The sequence below is a fragment of the Candoia aspera genome, chromosome 4 (genome assembly GCF_035149785.1).
Source record: "Candoia aspera isolate rCanAsp1 chromosome 4, rCanAsp1.hap2, whole genome shotgun sequence".
In the NCBI taxonomy this organism is placed as follows: domain Eukaryota; kingdom Metazoa; phylum Chordata; class Lepidosauria; order Squamata; family Boidae; genus Candoia; species Candoia aspera.
This window is the reverse complement of record NC_086156.1, coordinates 101,852,212-101,870,267: the sequence shown is the minus strand read 5'-3', so window position 1 is coordinate 101,870,267 and position 18,056 is coordinate 101,852,212. Positions and strand designations below refer to the sequence as shown.

The 18,056-nt window shown below is 44.4% G+C and overlaps 2 protein-coding genes across 2 annotated transcripts in view; both read right to left on the bottom strand.

The window, feature by feature from the left end:
* The window catches only part of SPN (sialophorin), a 344,473-nt gene that overhangs the window by 14,862 nt on the left and 311,555 nt on the right, over nucleotides 1-18,056 (bottom strand). The gene's annotated exons all lie outside the window — the stretch shown is intronic.
* Nucleotides 1,455-16,858, bottom strand: LOC134495724 (serine/threonine-protein kinase NLK2-like). The gene is made up of 11 exons (XM_063301344.1): nucleotides 15,447-16,858; nucleotides 14,928-15,057; nucleotides 13,576-13,631; nucleotides 11,526-11,632; nucleotides 9,836-9,921; nucleotides 7,793-8,002; nucleotides 7,485-7,586; nucleotides 7,318-7,404; nucleotides 4,974-5,172; nucleotides 3,814-3,907; nucleotides 1,455-3,274 (listed from the first exon to the last, which is right to left on the bottom strand). Exons 1-11 carry the CDS (start codon nucleotides 15,686-15,688, stop codon nucleotides 3,226-3,228), a joined length of 1,362 nt encoding a protein of 453 aa, XP_063157414.1. The 5' UTR covers nucleotides 15,689-16,858; the 3' UTR covers nucleotides 1,455-3,225.

Genomic DNA, 18,056 nt, shown 5'->3' with positions numbered 1-18,056 from the left:
GGTCAGAGCAGTGTATTTAAAAGAGCTAGCAATCTTTGACGTAACTGAGGGATGTGAGCAGAGTTGTGCAAACTCAGCCTAACAATCCAAACGGCTCATATTTGGCAGCCCAACAAGTTCTCCAAGTCTGAAGGCATTGGCTTATGCCAGTATTAACTTGGTGCTCTTCAGATGTGTAGGATGACAGTTCTCCAAATACTCAGCCATTATAATTATCATTGGCTAGAAAGTCTGTGAATTGTAGCCCACAGACATTTGAAAGGCACATGACTGGGAAAGGCTGGAATAGAACAAGCAGCTTTGCCTTGCGAATCCCAACCATTTCTTTATTTCTTTATCAAATTTTTATCACCGCCCATCTCCCCCCAAATTTTTAGTCCTTCTAAGCCCTGATTGTATATTCTCACTGGGCAGTTTGCCCCAGTTTGTCGTATTTCAATGCTTGGGCCATGCATTGCTTTGGACTTATATACCAAATGTAGTGCATGGTCTACAACTCTTTAAAGCAGCTGTGTCTTTTCCTGGAATTTCATGACAGCTGCAGAGGGCAGTTGTGAGATCCCAGAAAAAGACATGGCTGCTTTAAAGAGCTGCAGACAGGCACCACATTCATGCCCACACAGACTCCAAAGCACTTTCTGGAATCAACTCCAAGTTGATGTGCAGCTGTCCTCTATACCAGGCATATCTGGACAACATGAGGTTGAAGGAGGGCTGCTGTATCTTTTTCTATGTTGCTTTAGGTCCAAACTTGCTGTGGTAGTATTAAAAAAACTGAACAGTGATTAGGAAGGCCCGTCCTCAAATACCCTCAAAGTGCTCAGTAAATTATCCCAAACTTATCAAACAAGGCTAAATGGAGAATTTTTCAGAGGAATAAAAACCTAATTAATCACCATAAAAATAAAAGGCCAAACAACAACATTAAAGTAGGGTCTAAGCTAGCAATGAGCTTCTCTCTTGTTTTCTTCTCTATGGGGTTATGCTGCTTGCTCTGACCTGGCACCCTTCAGATGATAGCTGGGAAATCTGAAGTTGTAATCCCAGCCAAACCAGAGGAGGATAGGTGAGAAATGTGAGGTTTGCTTTCGGCTCAGAGGCACTGAAGAAGGGGCTACGGAAGAAGGGGAGGGAAAAAAAATCTAACCTCAGATGTCGTAGATTGCACTAGATTCCTCTCTCTTCAATGTTCAAGCATATCAGCCTTAGAAGAGCTTCATACCGTTGACTTGCCTTTAACAACAGTGGAGAAAAGGATGTGGGATACATGGCGAGTCACATCACTTCCTGGGCACACCCGTTCAAAGCTGTGGGCTGAGAAAAATACATGCACTTCCTCCTATCAGACCTATCTCTCAGCTCAGGTGCCTGCTTGTCCTCTGCCCAACAGTGAGAACAACTGGTTCCCGTTCGCAGGAAAAAGACCACGAGACAAACAAAACCCACCACAGGAGAAAAATATACAGCATAAATTTAATTCAGCTACTATAGAGCACAATTAAATTAAAGGGAGGGGGGGAATTATTACAGCCAAGACAGTTCAAGTTTCCAGGTTGTTGGTTCTGTGGTTTTTTTTTCCCTCTCTCATGCAGTTTTTTCAGAGACAAGGAAGAAATATACACACACACTCAGGATTTAAACTAGTATATAAACTGCTGCGGTCATAAATTAATACGGGTAACCGACAAAAAGAGATGAAGCACCAGCAAATAAAGAAGCCATCAATCACCAACAAAATCAAAATAAAAAATTCATAACACAAGTGTCCAAAACACATGCACACAGGGAAAAAACCCACTAGGAGAAAAGAGGTAGATTTTTGAAGGGGTGTGAAATTAATGGAGGGATACATTTAATAAAGAAAGGAGGTTGATCTGGCTGCAGGCAGGAAAGGGCAGGGTGGAGGGGAGCTTACAGGCATTCCAAATCCAGCATGAAGGCCAAACTTAATGTTTCAGGAAACTCTGCCTATTTTTAAAGAAAAGCAGCACTTTCTGAAAATTCAGCAGAAATGTGTCAGCAGAGTTCAGGGCCACCATCCGCTTCTTGTGACAGGAGGTGTCCCACCAGGAGAGGGGAAACCTGGAAAGCAGGTGTTTTGGAGGGGCCAAAAGCACACACCAAGTAAGTATTTGGCATCTTATCCCAAAATTTTAATTTCCCCTGTGTGTGTGTATCTGTGTGTGTGTGAGAAACCACTGATCTTTCTTTCCAGCAATGTTTACTTCAACTCAATAGGCCCTTTTGGCCTGTTTGGGGTAACAGAAGATGGAGTGGGAAGGAGAAAGGGGAGAAAAAAAATAAAGGGGTCTGATTATTGGTGTGGCCCTTTTCTAGTAGAACCTTCCTCAAAAGTGTTCCCCCCTTCCACAAGAGGTTTAAGAAACCAAAATGGAAGCCTAAAGTTGCACAGGTTTCCCAGACGCTCCTGGAGACAAAAGACAACTCTAAGCGCAGCCCTTGGTTGCAAGAAATGCATGCACCTCTGTGGTAGATTCGGAAAACTGAGCGTTATCATTCATTTCTCCCACCAATCCCCCTTTGGGAAATCTTTTAAGGGGAAGGTGATTTAGGGGGAAACACCTCCATCCTTAGTCTAAGGAAGTGTTTCTCAACCTTGGCCACAGTTGTGTGGATTTCAACTCCCAGATTCCCCCAGCCAGCATGGCTGGCTGGGGAATTCTGGGAGTTGAAGTCCATACATCTTCAAGCAGCCAAGGTTGAGAAACATCGGTCTAAGGCTCTTGAAACAGAAAGAACAGACACACCTCATTTCAAGAAAACAACTTCCCTTCATTCCAACATGGGCATCCCTTTTCGAAGGTAGCCAGGTAAGACCCCACAAATATGGGAAGGGGGAAATACTGGTGCAGAGTTGGGGAGAAGGGAAGGAACTCACAAAGACCGTGCCCACAACCCAGAGTTTTCCAGTGCAGTACAGGAATAGGGGAAGGGGAAAGACATCCCTCAGTGAAAAAAATCCCTTCCCAAACTTCCCCACTTCCAAATAATAATAATAATAATAATAATAATAATACACAGACATTTCTCCATCCCCCCTTCCCAAATGCCTGTCCGTGAGTCAAAATATTCAAGAGTGCAGGATGGAGCAGCGTCTTCCTCTTTTTCTCATCTCTCTCTTATCTCCCAGCAACAACGCCGTCCCTTCTGTTTTTCATCCCTTTTGTTCCGCTTTTCTTTTCCCTCATGACCGTCCAAGGGGCTTCATCTCTCTTCCTTTTTGGGCACCTTGGAAGAGTGCCATGCCGTGGAGCTGCCAGGTGGGTGGAAAACAGAAGCATTACTTCTTCCTCCCTCTCCTCCTCAGACAGAACCACAGTCTTGCTGGTAACAGATTGTACAGGTAGTCTTCACTTAATGACCATTCGTTTAGTGATGGTTCAGACTTAGAATGGTGCTGGAAAAACTGACTTACAACCCTGCTCACACTTATGACTGTTGCAGCGTCCCCATGGTCATGTGATCACAATTTGGGCTCTTGGCAACCAGTTCACATTTATGACCGTTGCAGCATCCTGTGGTCACGTGATCGCCATTTTCGACCTTCCCGTCCGGCTTTTGACAAGCAAAATCAGTGGGGAACTGCATGATTTGCTTAACAGCCATGTGGTTTGCTTAACAACTGCAGTGATTTGTTTAATGACCACTGCAAAAAAGGTACTAAAATTGTGTCGGATTCGCTTAAAGACTGCTTTGCTTAGCAACTGAAATTCCGGTCTCAATTGTGGTAGTTAAGCAAGGACTACCTGTACTTCCAGGCAGGCCAGCAAGTCATCAATGTCAGAGACTCACCGGATGAAGGTTTTGAAGGCAGCTGACTGGGGGTTGATACAGAGGGGGACCCGTTTCCCATGCTGCTGTTCCAAGATAAACCTGTGCACCAGTTCTGAAAAACAAAGAGTTCATTTTAATTTGCTCGTTATCAGGGCTACAAAAATCCCCTCCAATTTTTGCAGCCCAAATCTGGTGCAGTAGTCCTACTGTTAAAGGTAAAGGTAAAGGTTTCCCTTGACGTAAAGTCCAGTCGTGTCCGACTCTAGGGGGCGGTGCTCATCTCCGTTTCAAAGCCTTGGAGCCGGCGTTGTCCACAGGACACTTCCGGGTCATGTGGCCAGCATGACTCACGGAACGCCGTTACCTTCCCGCCGAAGCGGTACCAATTAATCTACTCACATTTGCATGTTTTCAAACTGCTTGGTGTGCAGGAGCTGGGACGAGCAACGGGAGCTCACCCCGCCGCGCGGTTTCGAACTGCCGACCTTCCGATCGACAGCTCAGCGGTTTAACCCGCAGCGCCACCGCGTCCCTTCAAGTCCTACTGTTACACAATATATATCCCTCTTTTCTTCCCCTCTATCTTTCCAGCTATTTTCGTTCTGCCTCTCCCAACTCAGGTAAGCCAAGGACATCAGAGCTATTTGGGATGGTAGAAGCAGTCAATCACAAGAGAATCCCAGATCCAGGCACTTGCCATCCAAGCGTCTTGCCCCACATAACCTTGTAACTTCACTTGCAGATTCAGATAAATCCCTACTAGTGCAAAATCTTCATTGTCTTAAGATCTCTTGCACCTCCAAAACACAGAAAAAAACACCGTTGCTGCTGCATGGGGGCACAGGAGATTCAGCGGCCGTATGCGATGCAGTTGTTACGAAAGGACACAAGAAGATGTGTCAACCTTTGAATTCTCCAGAACTCATAATTGCAGAAGACATTATAAAACACAAAGAGCATGGGGAAGAACTGAAACAATCCAAAAACCAGACCAAAGGTTTAAATCACAAAGTCTATGCCTGGTGCAATTTATGGAATGATTACATGCATTAATTGTCATCACCTACTTAGTGTAGGAAGGTGGGATCAATACTGAGCTCCAAAATAGCAACTACATCAAGAAAGGAGCCTTCTGAACACCCCAAGATCTGTGAGGCGATTTGGACTTGACTAACTACCTTTGACCTGCCAGACAGAGGTGAGGTTCTTTTCGTAAGAGCCGTCAAACTTGGGGTCAGCCCGGGGCTCAAAGTCACTGGTGTAAATGCGGCCAGAGGAGACAGAAAAGCAGCAAGTGCACATACAGGTGTGGTATCTCAGTCGCCCCTCATCTAGGTAAGGATGAGAAAGGGCATCCTTGGCAGAGATCCTCTTGGCCTGCAGAAGAAGGAAGGACAGTGAGTATCACCCAAGAAGTCCCACTGGGGGAACTCAATGATAGGAAAAAAGATCCCTTTCTCTGCAAACCCAGGGACTGAACTGAGATTTCTTAACTGGTTGACACTGTATATACAATGCAATACAGTGTCAACCGCAGCCAAAAACATGCAGACGGCACCACCCATGACTTGCTAGCATTATGTATAAAGAAGAGCTCTTGACTTATTCTCTTATGTCATGGTGTCTTTTTGACTTCCGGCTTACAGTACAGGTAGTCCTTGACTTACGACCATTCGTTTAGCGACTGTTCAAAGTTACAACGAAGCTGAAAAAAGTGAATTGCAATTGGTCCTCACACAACCGTCACTGTGTCCCCGCAGTCACATGATCATGATTCGGGCACTTGGCAACCAGCATGTATTTACGACGGTTACAGCATCCTGAGGTCACGTGATCGCCATTTGCAACCTTCCCAGCTGGCTTCCAACAAGCAAAATCAACAGGGAACAGTGTGATTCTCTTAACAACCACATGGTTTGCTTAATGACCATGTGATTTGCTTAATGACCACCACAAAAATGTTGTGGAATTGGATGCGGTCACGTGATGCCTCCCTTAATGACTGCATCATTTAATGATGAATTTTCAAAAAATAAAGGACAAACCTGAAAAAGGGGCAAATCTGAAAGAGGTTCATAAGGATTAAAAAAAAAAGAGTTAATTCTTTATGTTTATAACTTTGCTTTACAAAGGAAAATTCAAGAGCAAAACCAAGAAAATAAATAATTAAATTAAATAAATCGAAAGGACAGCTTTCTGAAATAAAGTACTGTCCTTTATAATAAAGGACGTACGGTAACTGTACCTATACGCCCTGCCAATGAATGAATGAATGAATGAATGAATGAATGAATGAATGAATGAATGAATGAATGAATGAATGAATGAATGAATGAATGAAGTGGATTTATGTTTGTGGCCTAATTTTGTAAGATTGACATCCATTTGCACATTAATAAAATTATGCTCCCTTTGCAGAGTAGAACCTCCTTTTCTTCTTCAATGTGCTGCATGAAGTAGGAGAACCTGTACTCATCTCACCCTTTACTAACTTGCCAGTCTCCACCTCCATCTGCATAGGCTAAAGGTCCCCAAATCCCAAAACAGCTGTCTGAGTCTGAGGCAAACTGTGATTTTTTTCCAGCACAAATACTCTGTTCTGAGGCTACAAAATGGTGGAATGGATTTAGCACCATCCTTGGGGCACAGCTGGAGGCCCTGTCATCTCAGCCTTTGAAACACCTTTTTCTTCACTGGGTGAGCAGCACCAGTCAAATATTTAGGATTTCCTACACATGCTTAACTTGCTAACATTACGACTTACCTTTCCCCTCAGGAGTACATGGAGGCATGTAACAAGCCCAGCAATCTTTTCAGCAGCTGTCACCACCATATACTATTGCATGATGGGACAGGCCTCACTCTTTTAAAAAATCTAAATGGCCTGAAATTTGGTAAGATTGCCCTATCTCTCAAGATGCTAGGGATCTCATTCCTAAATTCGTACGAAATTTCAGGGGGGAGCACATGCAAGAATGCCACCATTTCATGAAGTTTGAAAAAAGTCCTGATACTTTAGCTTTCTTTAAAAAAGAAAAATGACCTTTCAGGTCCTGCAAATGCTTTTGGGGTATCATGGATTCCGCAGTGCTCACAAGTACACCCACTCCTCTTTTAGCAACTGAGTTTTGTTAAGCAAAATGGTCGCTAAGTGAACATGTGACTGAGAGAGAGAGAGCGTGAGACGCTGCGAAGATCACTGGTTGCTGCCGTCTCATTCAAAAGTTCTCCCATGCAGCTACACCAGCTTTACTCTCATTCCAGCATTTGCTGTGGTCAGGCACACAAAATTTGGTCATAAATGCGCACATTGGTTGGAAAATGAATTTTTTATTACCATCGTATTTGCGAATGGTCGCTAACCAAGGTAGTCGCTAAATGAGGAATGGGTGTATACTGTTTCTATCCTCTGGCATATCTGGTGGTTTACAACCGTAACAACAATAGTGAGGTAAGTGAAAGAGAGAACAAGAGACCATCTGACTGGCCTAAAGTTTTCCTTGGACTACATTGCCAACTCACTGGATCAAAGACCAACATCCGGCAGAGCAAATGGACAGCTTCGTGGGTCGCTTCTCCAGAGAGCATGTAAAGGACAGACAACGATGGCTAGAAAAAAGATGCAAAGTGGTTAACAGGCTTCTCCCTTGTTCCCACGGCCCTTACCTTCGTGTCCTGGTAATACTCACCGGCTTGTGACTGCCACGCAGGATGTGGGCACGGGCTCCCTCACAGGCTGAACGGAGGGCAGCAATGGGAGGAGTCCCCAGGAGATCCGTAATCAGGTCCAACTGCCACCCAGAGACCAAAGGAAGGGGAGAAGAAGAAGACATGGAGAGAGAGAGGATGAAAAGAAGGAAGTGCTTTGTTAAGTTGCCTCTTCAGTGCCAAACAGTGGACATTTTGTGGAACTACAAGCTGAAATGTTCTTTCATGCTACCTGCCACCACACACATGCAACTCTTTTTCCAAAGGCTGTTTCTCCCACCAGAGATACCTGCTGAATTGGGCTCTGGGCCTGGAAGAGGATACGTCTGCCAAGGAGTTCGGCAAAAATGCAGCCCACGGACCAAATGTCGATTGGCCGTCCATAATGCCTGCTGCCCATCAGGATCTCAGGGGCCCGGTAGTATTGAGTAACGACCTCTTGAGTCATGTGCTGGGACTCGTCAGGTTCCTCTACCCGGGCCAAACCAAAATCACAGATCTGAAGGAAAGATGAAAAGGTTTGGCAACTGTCCTAACTGCCAGGAAACACGCTGAGACAAGGAACTGGTCTCTAATGTTTTATTGCTTGTACATAACAGGAAAATCCTAACAAACTGAAGAAGCGTGGGAAAAACCCAGACATATCAACCCCAAAGGTTAAGGCAGTTCCGATCTGTGTCTCTTTGAATGGCTACCTAATTCCTCAGTGCTACACATGCGCTTAACAGTCTGGATGGGAGCCCCCTGCTCGCCATCCTTACTCATGACAGCAACCAAGGGAAGCCTCTAGGAGGATGAAACTTCCAGAGGACAGGCCCAAAGTTCTCTACTATCCGTTGCTCCCTCTAAGAATCAACATTCCTTCAATGCCACTGAATGTTCTTGTTTCAGGTGCATTCTAAAATGGGAGCTGGATGGGTGGCCCTAGTCTGTCACCTGGAAGGAATTAATTCCCAGTCCTGGCTACTGGGAGGAGGTTGGATCATGCATTGCTAAGAAAAGCCATTCAGATGTGCCACAAAGTTACTCCTGTTTTGTTCGTCTCTTAATGGGTTTCACGTCTGAACTTTGGCACTGTTTTTTGGTGTCAGGATCTACAGACCCTGTGTAAGAGTGTCCTGCAGTTTTGCACTGAGATGAAAGAAAGATCTTCCCCCAAACTTTGTTTTGGAGAAAAACCACGCTCTTTTGAAGGGAATGGCCACCTCTTTAATGTTGCATTACCCAAATTTTATTGATTTACTTATTTGGGGAATTTATATGGCTGCCCAAATACAAACCCCGGGTGGTGAACAATTCCAAAAAGTATGTACAGTAATAAAACTTCGAAATCCAATTCCAACAAAGTTAAAAATAATCGTAATACAACAGCCGAGGCAACAACGCAACCTCACAACATACCTCCTCCAATATTGGGCTCAGCTAATATCCTGGCCCTGCAGTTTATTCTGCAACATTATATTAATGTTTTCCCCCTCTGTCATAGTGAGAATAGTCCTATGATTCAGAGATGCATTTATGGTAATAAACGAAGGGATTAACTAACATTAAGGTAAAAAAACTTGTCAAAAAGGGCCCAATTAGCCCAATGCCTACAGTAAATTCAAACCAACATCTATCAGAGCCAAGCAAGTGAGTCAAAGTGAGGAGTAGCTGCTCTTAGGACAAATGCCGCAATCAACTCTTCTGGAAAGCTTTGGAGTGAGGGACAGCTGCCCTTAAAAACAAGGCAGGTCAAGAAAAGTGGGTACAGCCAGAATAAAACCCTAAATTCCACCAAGCCTTCAACCCTAATTGACTGCTAGAGGCATCCATTCTTAGTCTTTACTCTGCTGTAACCCACTCAGAGTCTTTTGAATGGGGCAGGCTATAAACACTGCAAATAAATGCATGAATAAATGTGATTGTATATAACTGAAATTTAATTACACTACATTAACTAAATATAATTCCTTTGAACACTTCCTGCATGATTAATAATTAATTTTCTTCTTTTGTCAACTCAAAAATAGCCATTTGCTGGCTGCAAGGCTTTGAGGCAGAGAGACTGCAGATGTTCATGTGTCAAAATCTGCAGGATGGGGGCCACGGTGTCATGACTGAAGGCTTTGATCATGACACCATACCCAATGTCTTCTAGATTTGACACATCCACACACAGATCTTCACACCAGACATCCCTGTTCTGAATTAGTATGAATTCACAGGGACTCGGGTGGGTGGGAGAGAACCTTTAATCTTTGGCCAGAGTAGCTGAGAATGCTGGAAGTGGCCCTTTCACTGGAGGTGGCTATTCTGAAAGCTGCCTGGGATGGCTACGCAGATGAATTACCTTGAGGACACAGTTGCTGTTGACCAGCAAATTCCCAGGCTTGATGTCCCGATGAAGGACACCAGCAGAGTGCAAATATTTTAGCCCTGGAGAAATGAGGAGAGAACAAAATTCATCGAGGGTGTTCCCAAACTTAATTGAAGTCAACAGATGTAATAAAAATTAACACTGTGATGTGTCATTGCCCCCCTCTCTGCATTATCAAGATAGCTTTTGAAATTAAGTTTTTGTATGGTTTCTGCACTGTTGCGAGCCTGGAACTGAGCTTGACTCCAAATACATTTTCTTTAACATTAGATAACCAACACCATTTAAAAAGGGACACTTCTTATCTCTTCTAAGAGAATACCCTGCTGAATCACATGTATGCTGCATTAAACAAGTGTTTCTCAACCTTAGCAACTTTAAGATGTGCGGACTTCAACTCCCAGATTTCCCTAGCCAGCCTGAAGTCCACACATCTTCAAGCTGCCAAGGTTGAGAAACACTGACCTAGATTCTGAAGACTGTTGAGGAATAACAAATAAATAAATTATATCTAGTGCCTAGCCATGTGTAAATATATAAACCGTTCAGGTTTTTTAAAAAAAATATCACTATACTGATATTGTTGTGATTTGTGGAGAACTTTCAAACTATTGGGTGTACATCTCCTAATAGCTCTCCAGAAGGCTGGCTGGGGAATTCTGGGAGTTGAAGTCCGCATATCTTAAAGTTGCTAAGGTTGAGAAACACTGCATTAAACACCGAAAACAAACTCCTTGCTTCAGTATGGTTGTTACCAATTCTGTAACAACAGTGAACTCAAATGATCAATCTTCTCGGATTTATTTCATGGTATTGCAACTCTTCAAGGAACGTCAGAAAAGAAAGCAAAGGGGAGGAAAACGGTTAAAATGAATGAAGTGCAACAGGACATGGCTGGGAAGGAGGGGAGCAAAAGAATGAGGCAGGAGAAAAGGGCAAAAGAAATATGGTAAAGCATGAGGGGAGAAAATGTAAGAGGACATAGGGAAGAAACCTTTCAAGATGGAACTGAGACAACAGAAATACGATTTGTTAGGTCATCTCATTAAACCCCCTGCTGGATCCTCCCAAAATACAACTCGTGTGGTCATCTCATCCACCCTCAGAGCATCCCCTCCTTGTGGCTCTCCATCCCAGTTTAAAGACCTGCAGCAAGAAAGATCTCACCACTCCTCCAAGCACTTCATTTGGCCAACCACTCTACTGTCAAAGCATTTCTCTCATCACTCAGCTGGCATCTTCTTCTTCATGGGACTTTCCCTTTGGGACAATATGGATCAGCCTTTGCTCTCTTCTACAGTATTCTTCATAGGACTTATCTTCCATACTCCTGATCATTCTCACTCCTTCCTTCAATTATTTCCACTCTTGATTAAATTGTGGCACCCAGAACTTTATCATCAGAGGAACTACAAAGTCTTCTAACTTGGAATTGATGATTCTACAACTACAGGCTATGAATAGCATCAGCCAACTCTGTATAGACATTGTCCTACTTGTTCACATTCTTCTTCTGAAGGATTACAATCTTTTCCAAGTACATGGCTCCCAAGCCAGATAGCTCCTCTCTTCTACATTCATATTTAATCTAAACAAAGAACTTTGCCCAAATGAAGAGAGTTCACAATAAGGGAAAATTATGGCATTTCCACGTCGTACTTACCCCTGAGGATCTGATACAAAAAGACCTTGATATGATCGGCGCTGAGTGGTTGTGGAGAAACTATGACTTTGTGAAGGTCACTTTGCATCAGTTCAGTGATAACGTAACTGACGGTCATTGTCAAGGAGGGTGATAGGAAATGGAGCAGAGAATGGAGGCTGTCGGAATACCCAGCTCTTCCCATTGTAAGCAAAAAAGAAAAATTACTGTTCCACCATTTCGTAAAACCTACAGGCTCCAACAGAATTAGAAGGCACAAATATCAAAGGTAAGATAAAAGAAAACAAGAAAATTTAGATGGACTGTTACACAGATCAGCCATCCCTAACTTGACACTCTGTACCTGGGCTGGGACGCCAACTCCCATCAAATTTGGAGGACACATGACTAAGGAAAGGGTGGTATAAAACTAAAGACCAGGAAAAGAATATGCAAAACAAAATGATACAGTTAAGGTAACTGAGACAAGAAATGCATTTAAGAATGGGCTAACCATAAGTACAGAGAATTTTTAAAAATCAGTATGGAGACTCTTCTCTCAGTTGCAAAAATAAAAAAATAAAAGAAGATAAAAGTGCAGATAAAATAAGCATAAGCAATCTTTTCTGGTACTGGACACCACTGCATAATCTCAAGATGAGGCACTTCCTGCCCACAAATGCCACCTAAATTTCATGAAATTTTGACAATCTCACCACGGATTCTAATAGAGGATTGTGAAAAGATTAGAGTATTTTTAACCATTAAAAAAAATGGAGCATAGATATCTGATGCCCTGGCTTCTATGAGCATTGTGTTGTTGATCTCTGAGGTTAAAGAATAGTATCATAACTTTTAGTAATAAAAAGAAAGCAAGAAAAGGAGAGAGGAGTTGAAGCTGGAAGGAAAAATAACATGTAAGATATGATAGCCCTTTCTAGGTGCTGTAACATGAGGAGATGAAGCAGGAACAGACCATCCCTGGCCCATCCATTCTTATCACCATTCATATATAGAAGGCCACTGTCATCAGCATCTCAATCTCCAGCATGGTACCTACAGGCCCCAAAATATTTCCTTGATATCCACCAGGTTCCATGCCCACCTCACTTTATTGTGTTAGATCCATGTAATTACTGTCCAAAGAAGTTGAATGGGAAGCTAGCAGGCTCCAGAACAAAGCCCTACCACCATTTCTATTTCTAAGAAAGCCTCTGGATCCTTCCCAGGCCCTTTTTACCTTATAAGATAAAAATGAAGGGATACTGCAATCTAATGCTTATGGGGAAGTGTGTTCAGCTGCCCAGGAACAAGAGAGGAACTTGGACTGGGAGAGAACATCTTGGGAGCTCTGAAGGAATGGAGAGCAGCTTCACCAGCTTAATTGTGGGTAAATGAGGAACCATCTATGCCCGTCACTGCAGCCTGCTGTGAGAGTCTTAAAATAGCCAATGTGCCTATCGGTGTCTAAAGGCTGTGGACTTCCGGCCTAGGGGACTGAGCACCCAGATTTCCCAGGATTCTCAATCTCATAGAGAGCCTACCTGGAGTATCAGGCTGCAGTTGCCCTCAAAACTCAAAGGCCAGGGCAAAGCTAGTGGATCATTCAATCATTTTCAAGTGAGCAGACTTTGCACACAAATTGGGGCAGGAGGGAGGGGATTTCACACAAACTCTGATCATTTGAAAATGGCCAAAATAGGCTGAGTGGAAGAAACCTGGCAAGGGACGGTGGCAAGGAGAACCCCAAAGGAACTAGGAAACAATTGCATGAGAAGATAAGGGGGCGGGGAATCCAAAGCAGTACTGTAAATGAAGGAAACAAAAAAATATGTGGGAGGTAAAAGAGAAAAATCAAAGCAAATATAACACAAATAGAGTGCAAAAAAATCAAACCAGAGCTAAGAAAAGCAGGAACAATAAATAAATATTTCACTTCCTCTCCTCACAGGTAGCATGTATAGGAAAAAAAAGCAACAAAAAATAAAGATAGCACAAAATGGAACGGGGAAAAACAGTAGGGAAAATAATAATGAGAAAATAACTCGGCTACAGGTGGGTGGAAGGATACATTTCCTCAAAACAGTCAATCTGTGGAGGTTGGAGGATGTCCAGTGCTGAGAGGACCTGAGAAGACAAAAAACCAAAGGCAACCATTTCTGAAATGCGCCATCACAGACAGAAGGGATGAAAGATGAAACCCGTGATGGAACCCAACATCTATACCAGTGTTTCTCAACCAGGGTTCCATGGACCCCTGGGATTCCACGAGAGGTCAATGTGGGTTCCCTGGGAGATCACGATTTATTTTAAAAAATTATTTCAAATCTGGGCAACTTCACATTAAAGAGGTAAGTTTCATTCTTTATTTTTAGTTTAATAACACTGTTCATGCATATATACAGGCCTGCACATGAAACGAATATAATAATTTTGGAGCTTCTGGCCTATGTTTGAGCCTGAATGTGCGAGGGTTCTCTGAGGCCTGAAAAATATTTCAAGGGTTTCTCCAGGGTCAAAAGGTTGAGAAAGGCTGATCTATACCCTGATACTTTGGCATGTCAGGCCTAATTGACCACTCTCCTCCTCCTAGTAATAAAATGATGTCAACAGCAACTAATAATGTTGCTGTTTGGAAACAAAACTGAAACTTAGCTGGGTAGGAACAGCCTGCTCACTTTGTCTAATAATAGGGCCAGCCCTCCCACCCACACCTGCCAACGACTGCAAGGGACCCTTCGTATCTTCAAGAACATGGCAAATCATCCAAGCTCCCTTCTGTCCTACACATCATAGATTTGTCCCCATCTCCTCCAATTCCCCAACTTTGTCCCAGGGGTGAAATTGCCCTTTCGCCAGCCTCTTTATGCCCGAGAGCAAGGCCCACCACTGACCCTTGCCTACCACTCCATCCAGGGCTTGGATTGGGAGGCCCTGGATCAGGAGGTTTATCAGAGGTCATCTCCTCCTTCTCCTGCTTCTCACTGAATTATAATCCAATAATTCTTTTTTTCCTGTTCCTTTTTGTCCATTTCTGTCAATAGCCCAGGAAAGAATCTATAGGAAATCAAACATTCTGGATTTCTTGGGATATGATTTTAACCAAGTAGTTTCACAGCCTTGAATAAAAAGTATCAATCCAACTGGTTATTCCAGTAGGGAACCCTATTTTGGATGAGGGTCACTGCATGTGTGATCAACTGCCCTTAATGCTGCCTCTCCTCTATAATTTGCCTGGAGCCACCATTTTATATGCCTACAATGCCCCAGAGAATTGGCTGCACTGGGCACATTTCCACAATGCACATTCCTAAATCTGGGGAAACGTAAATGACCGCTTCCACCAGGAGAACCCAATGTATTGGCGAGGTACTATGGAAGGACCACCCCTGCCCCAGGCTTTGCACCCTATTCCCCACTCACATTGTCGTGCTTGAAATAACAGAGCATTCTCAATTCTCTGAAGACCCGTTTGCAAGAGACCAAGTTCTGGAAAACACTGGGCATCTTTTTGAGTGCAACGCGTGACCCATCCCGAGGATCTGTCACAGACCTGCAGGGAGAAAAAAAAAAGCCTTTCCAATTATGATTTACTTTTTGATGATCAGAAAGGGTAGACTATGGAAAGAAGGGAATTATGATGTAATTTTAGAGAGAGAGGGCAATATGGAAATGCATTTATAACCGCTGTTAAGAAGGTTGGAGTCCATTTCTCTACAATCTTTTTCTTTTCTATTTTCTTTTTCCTTTCTTACCTATTCACTATTTTTCTCTATTTTCTCTATTTCTTTTCTAAAACTGGAATTGTTTTTATCTTGTTAAAAATCTCTTTAATAAAAATTATTTTTAAAAACTCCCAATTATGATTGACTTCCTAGCTTTTCCCGCCTCCCCCTTCATCCTTCTGTACCACCCCACAGCGGTAAATAACTCCTCACTCACCATACCACACCAAAAGCACCATAACCGATAGGTCGATCTGGTTCCGGTTCCACCATCATAGCATTGCCAAGTGTTGTCTGCTGTTGCTGGGGGGAAGCTATCTGTACCCCATTATTGCAATAATATTTCTGCCCCCCACCGAGCCCAGCAGCTAAAGGTGGCTGGATTAACCCAGTCAATGCCCCAAAAACATTGCTGCAAAGCTGAGCTTGAAGGGGATGGTTTGGATCCTGAAATGCCATCAGACAAATTAGGGCAGAGGTACGTGAAAGATGCGCTGATTTTGGACAGGAAGATGGGGAGAGGAGCTGAACAGCACTCCAGAATTCAAACAAGTTGTGGTTTACAAAAGGGAGTTTTGGACTGGGGGAATATTCGGGGAAAATAACTGGATTAGGGCAAATCGCACAAGCAAAATAAATGCATGCAAAATTGTGCACTCCGGCAAAGGAGTGTTCTTGTATAAGTAGTTTTTTCCCCCCCTTAAGGTTCTATTATCTTAGAAAGAAAAGAGGTATCTTGGCCTACTTTAGTTTTAAAATGCTGTGTTAGTACAACAGGGGGTGAAGTAGATTTTGGGGCAGTTTGATAGGTTTTAGGGACGGATACACTCTGGCTGAAAGTGGGATGACTGAGCAGCTGATGAAATTAGTTCTCTAATCCAGTCGCTAATGTGGGGGACATGAGGGAAGATTTCAAAGAAGGTGTGTTTTCTCTAGCATGCACAGAAAAGTTTAGAATACTGTACTTGCATTAAACAAAGAAGAGGGATAATGACTAAGAAAGTAGACTTGAAGCTCAGCAATCTATAGACAGAGAGCAGAAATGTTGTATAACATCATTCTGTTAAAAGGTGGGCTTGTGGAACCACAAAACTTTTAAACAGGAATTCTGGGATTAAGTTAATAAAAAAAAATATTTAACCAAGAACAGAGCACTGAAATTTTATCTCACCATATAACCAAGATATGGAGGAAGGACTGATGAAAATCCTGGGCTGTACTAAAATATCAAGAGGCCTAAAAAAAATGGGGAATCCTATCCACACATGTTGGTAAATACAAGCTACAATTAGAGGTCGCAAGGCAAGGGAGGCACTCTCTAGAATCAAGAAGTGGAAGTATGTTTGGGAAGAGCACTTCACTGTTATTGGAGAATGAGGTCTATTGCCTTTCTAGCGAGATGTGAAGATCCAGAGGTGCTCCCCACAAATTATTAGAAGTGGTTCTGTGACCTGAATCCCCAAAAGCTGCAAAAACACCCCCCTCTCCCAAGGGATGGAAAACTTCCAATGAGGATGTGGTGGTAACTACAAAAGAGAGCTGTATTCAGAACCACACAGCCTTAACTCTTCCCTGCACTTTGGGAAAAGTTTCTCAGCGATCAAAAGGGGGATGTTGCCCCTTTTATGGACAGGGGAGCGGGGGGGGGGGGGGGAGAAAGCAGCTATCTTGGCAATCAGCCCTGTTAGGATTTAGGAAGTTGTGATCAAATCTGGAGGTATCAAAGAACACCCCTACACACACGCACCCCCACAGCAAGAGGGGTGACAGATGGGAGGCAGGATGACTACTTGATAGCTGCAGAGGTAAAGTTCAGAGGCGGGGTGTGCGGGGACGGGGGCGGGGGAGAAACAGGGTGGACGGGGAGGCCAAAAGGTGCTTTCAGACAGCAAGCCAGGCGAGGCAAACCTTGGGGTGCTCTCAACTTTTATGCCCAGGGAGGGGAAGAGAACCTCAGCCCAGAGGCAAGACAGACCCTACCGACGGGCAAGCCCCTCTCCGGCAGCGGGGGGGAAGGTGGGGGCGCCCATCGTGCGGAAGGGGTCCTTCCCCCACCCGCCCCCCCCGGGTGGGCTTCGCAGCGTCTCAGCAAGGCATGGGGGCGGGGGGCGCGCTGCGGCCGGAGACAAAAGGGACACCCCGGGAGGCAGACGCGCGAAGCAACCCACTCCCCCGGCGGACGAGCAAACCCCGGCGAGCAGGAGGAGGAGCGGCGGCGGCGGCGGCGGCGGCGGGTGGGCGCCTGGCGGGGTCTTTGTTAGAGGCGCTGCGGGTCCATCTTTGCGGGCTGGAGGAAGGAAGGAAGGAAGGCAGGAAGGCAGGAACGAGGCAGGAAGGAAAAGGCAAGCTGCGTGCGGGCCAGCAGTGCCGGCGGACCCCATCTACTGGCCGCGGGGAGAGAGGCAGGCAGGCAGGCCGGCCGGCTGGCCGGCGGCGGTGGGATGCGGGGAACAGGCGGGAGAGACCGAGCCGGGGGCGCTAAGGCATTAAAAGGGCCCCGAAAGGAAGGGCCAGGCTGCCTGCGAGGCCCACGTGGCCTAAACAGTAAGAAGCCCGTTTAGGAACGACTGGAAAGCCTTTCCTGTGCAGACTTTTGGCTGAAAATAGAAAAAAGTCAAATGATGAATTCTGGATTTGACGATTGAAAAAGGGGCTGAAGGGATTTTGGTAATACTTAAGTGGGAGGAGGGGCAATGAGTTTGTTGATAACCGTTGAAAAGAAGGTCGGAAGCCGGCTATCCTTCCTTCCTTCCTTCCTTTCACAGTTTTGCTTGCTGCGCTTTCTCTTACTGTTCTTTTCGTTATAGATTTTTATATTAGTCCTTTA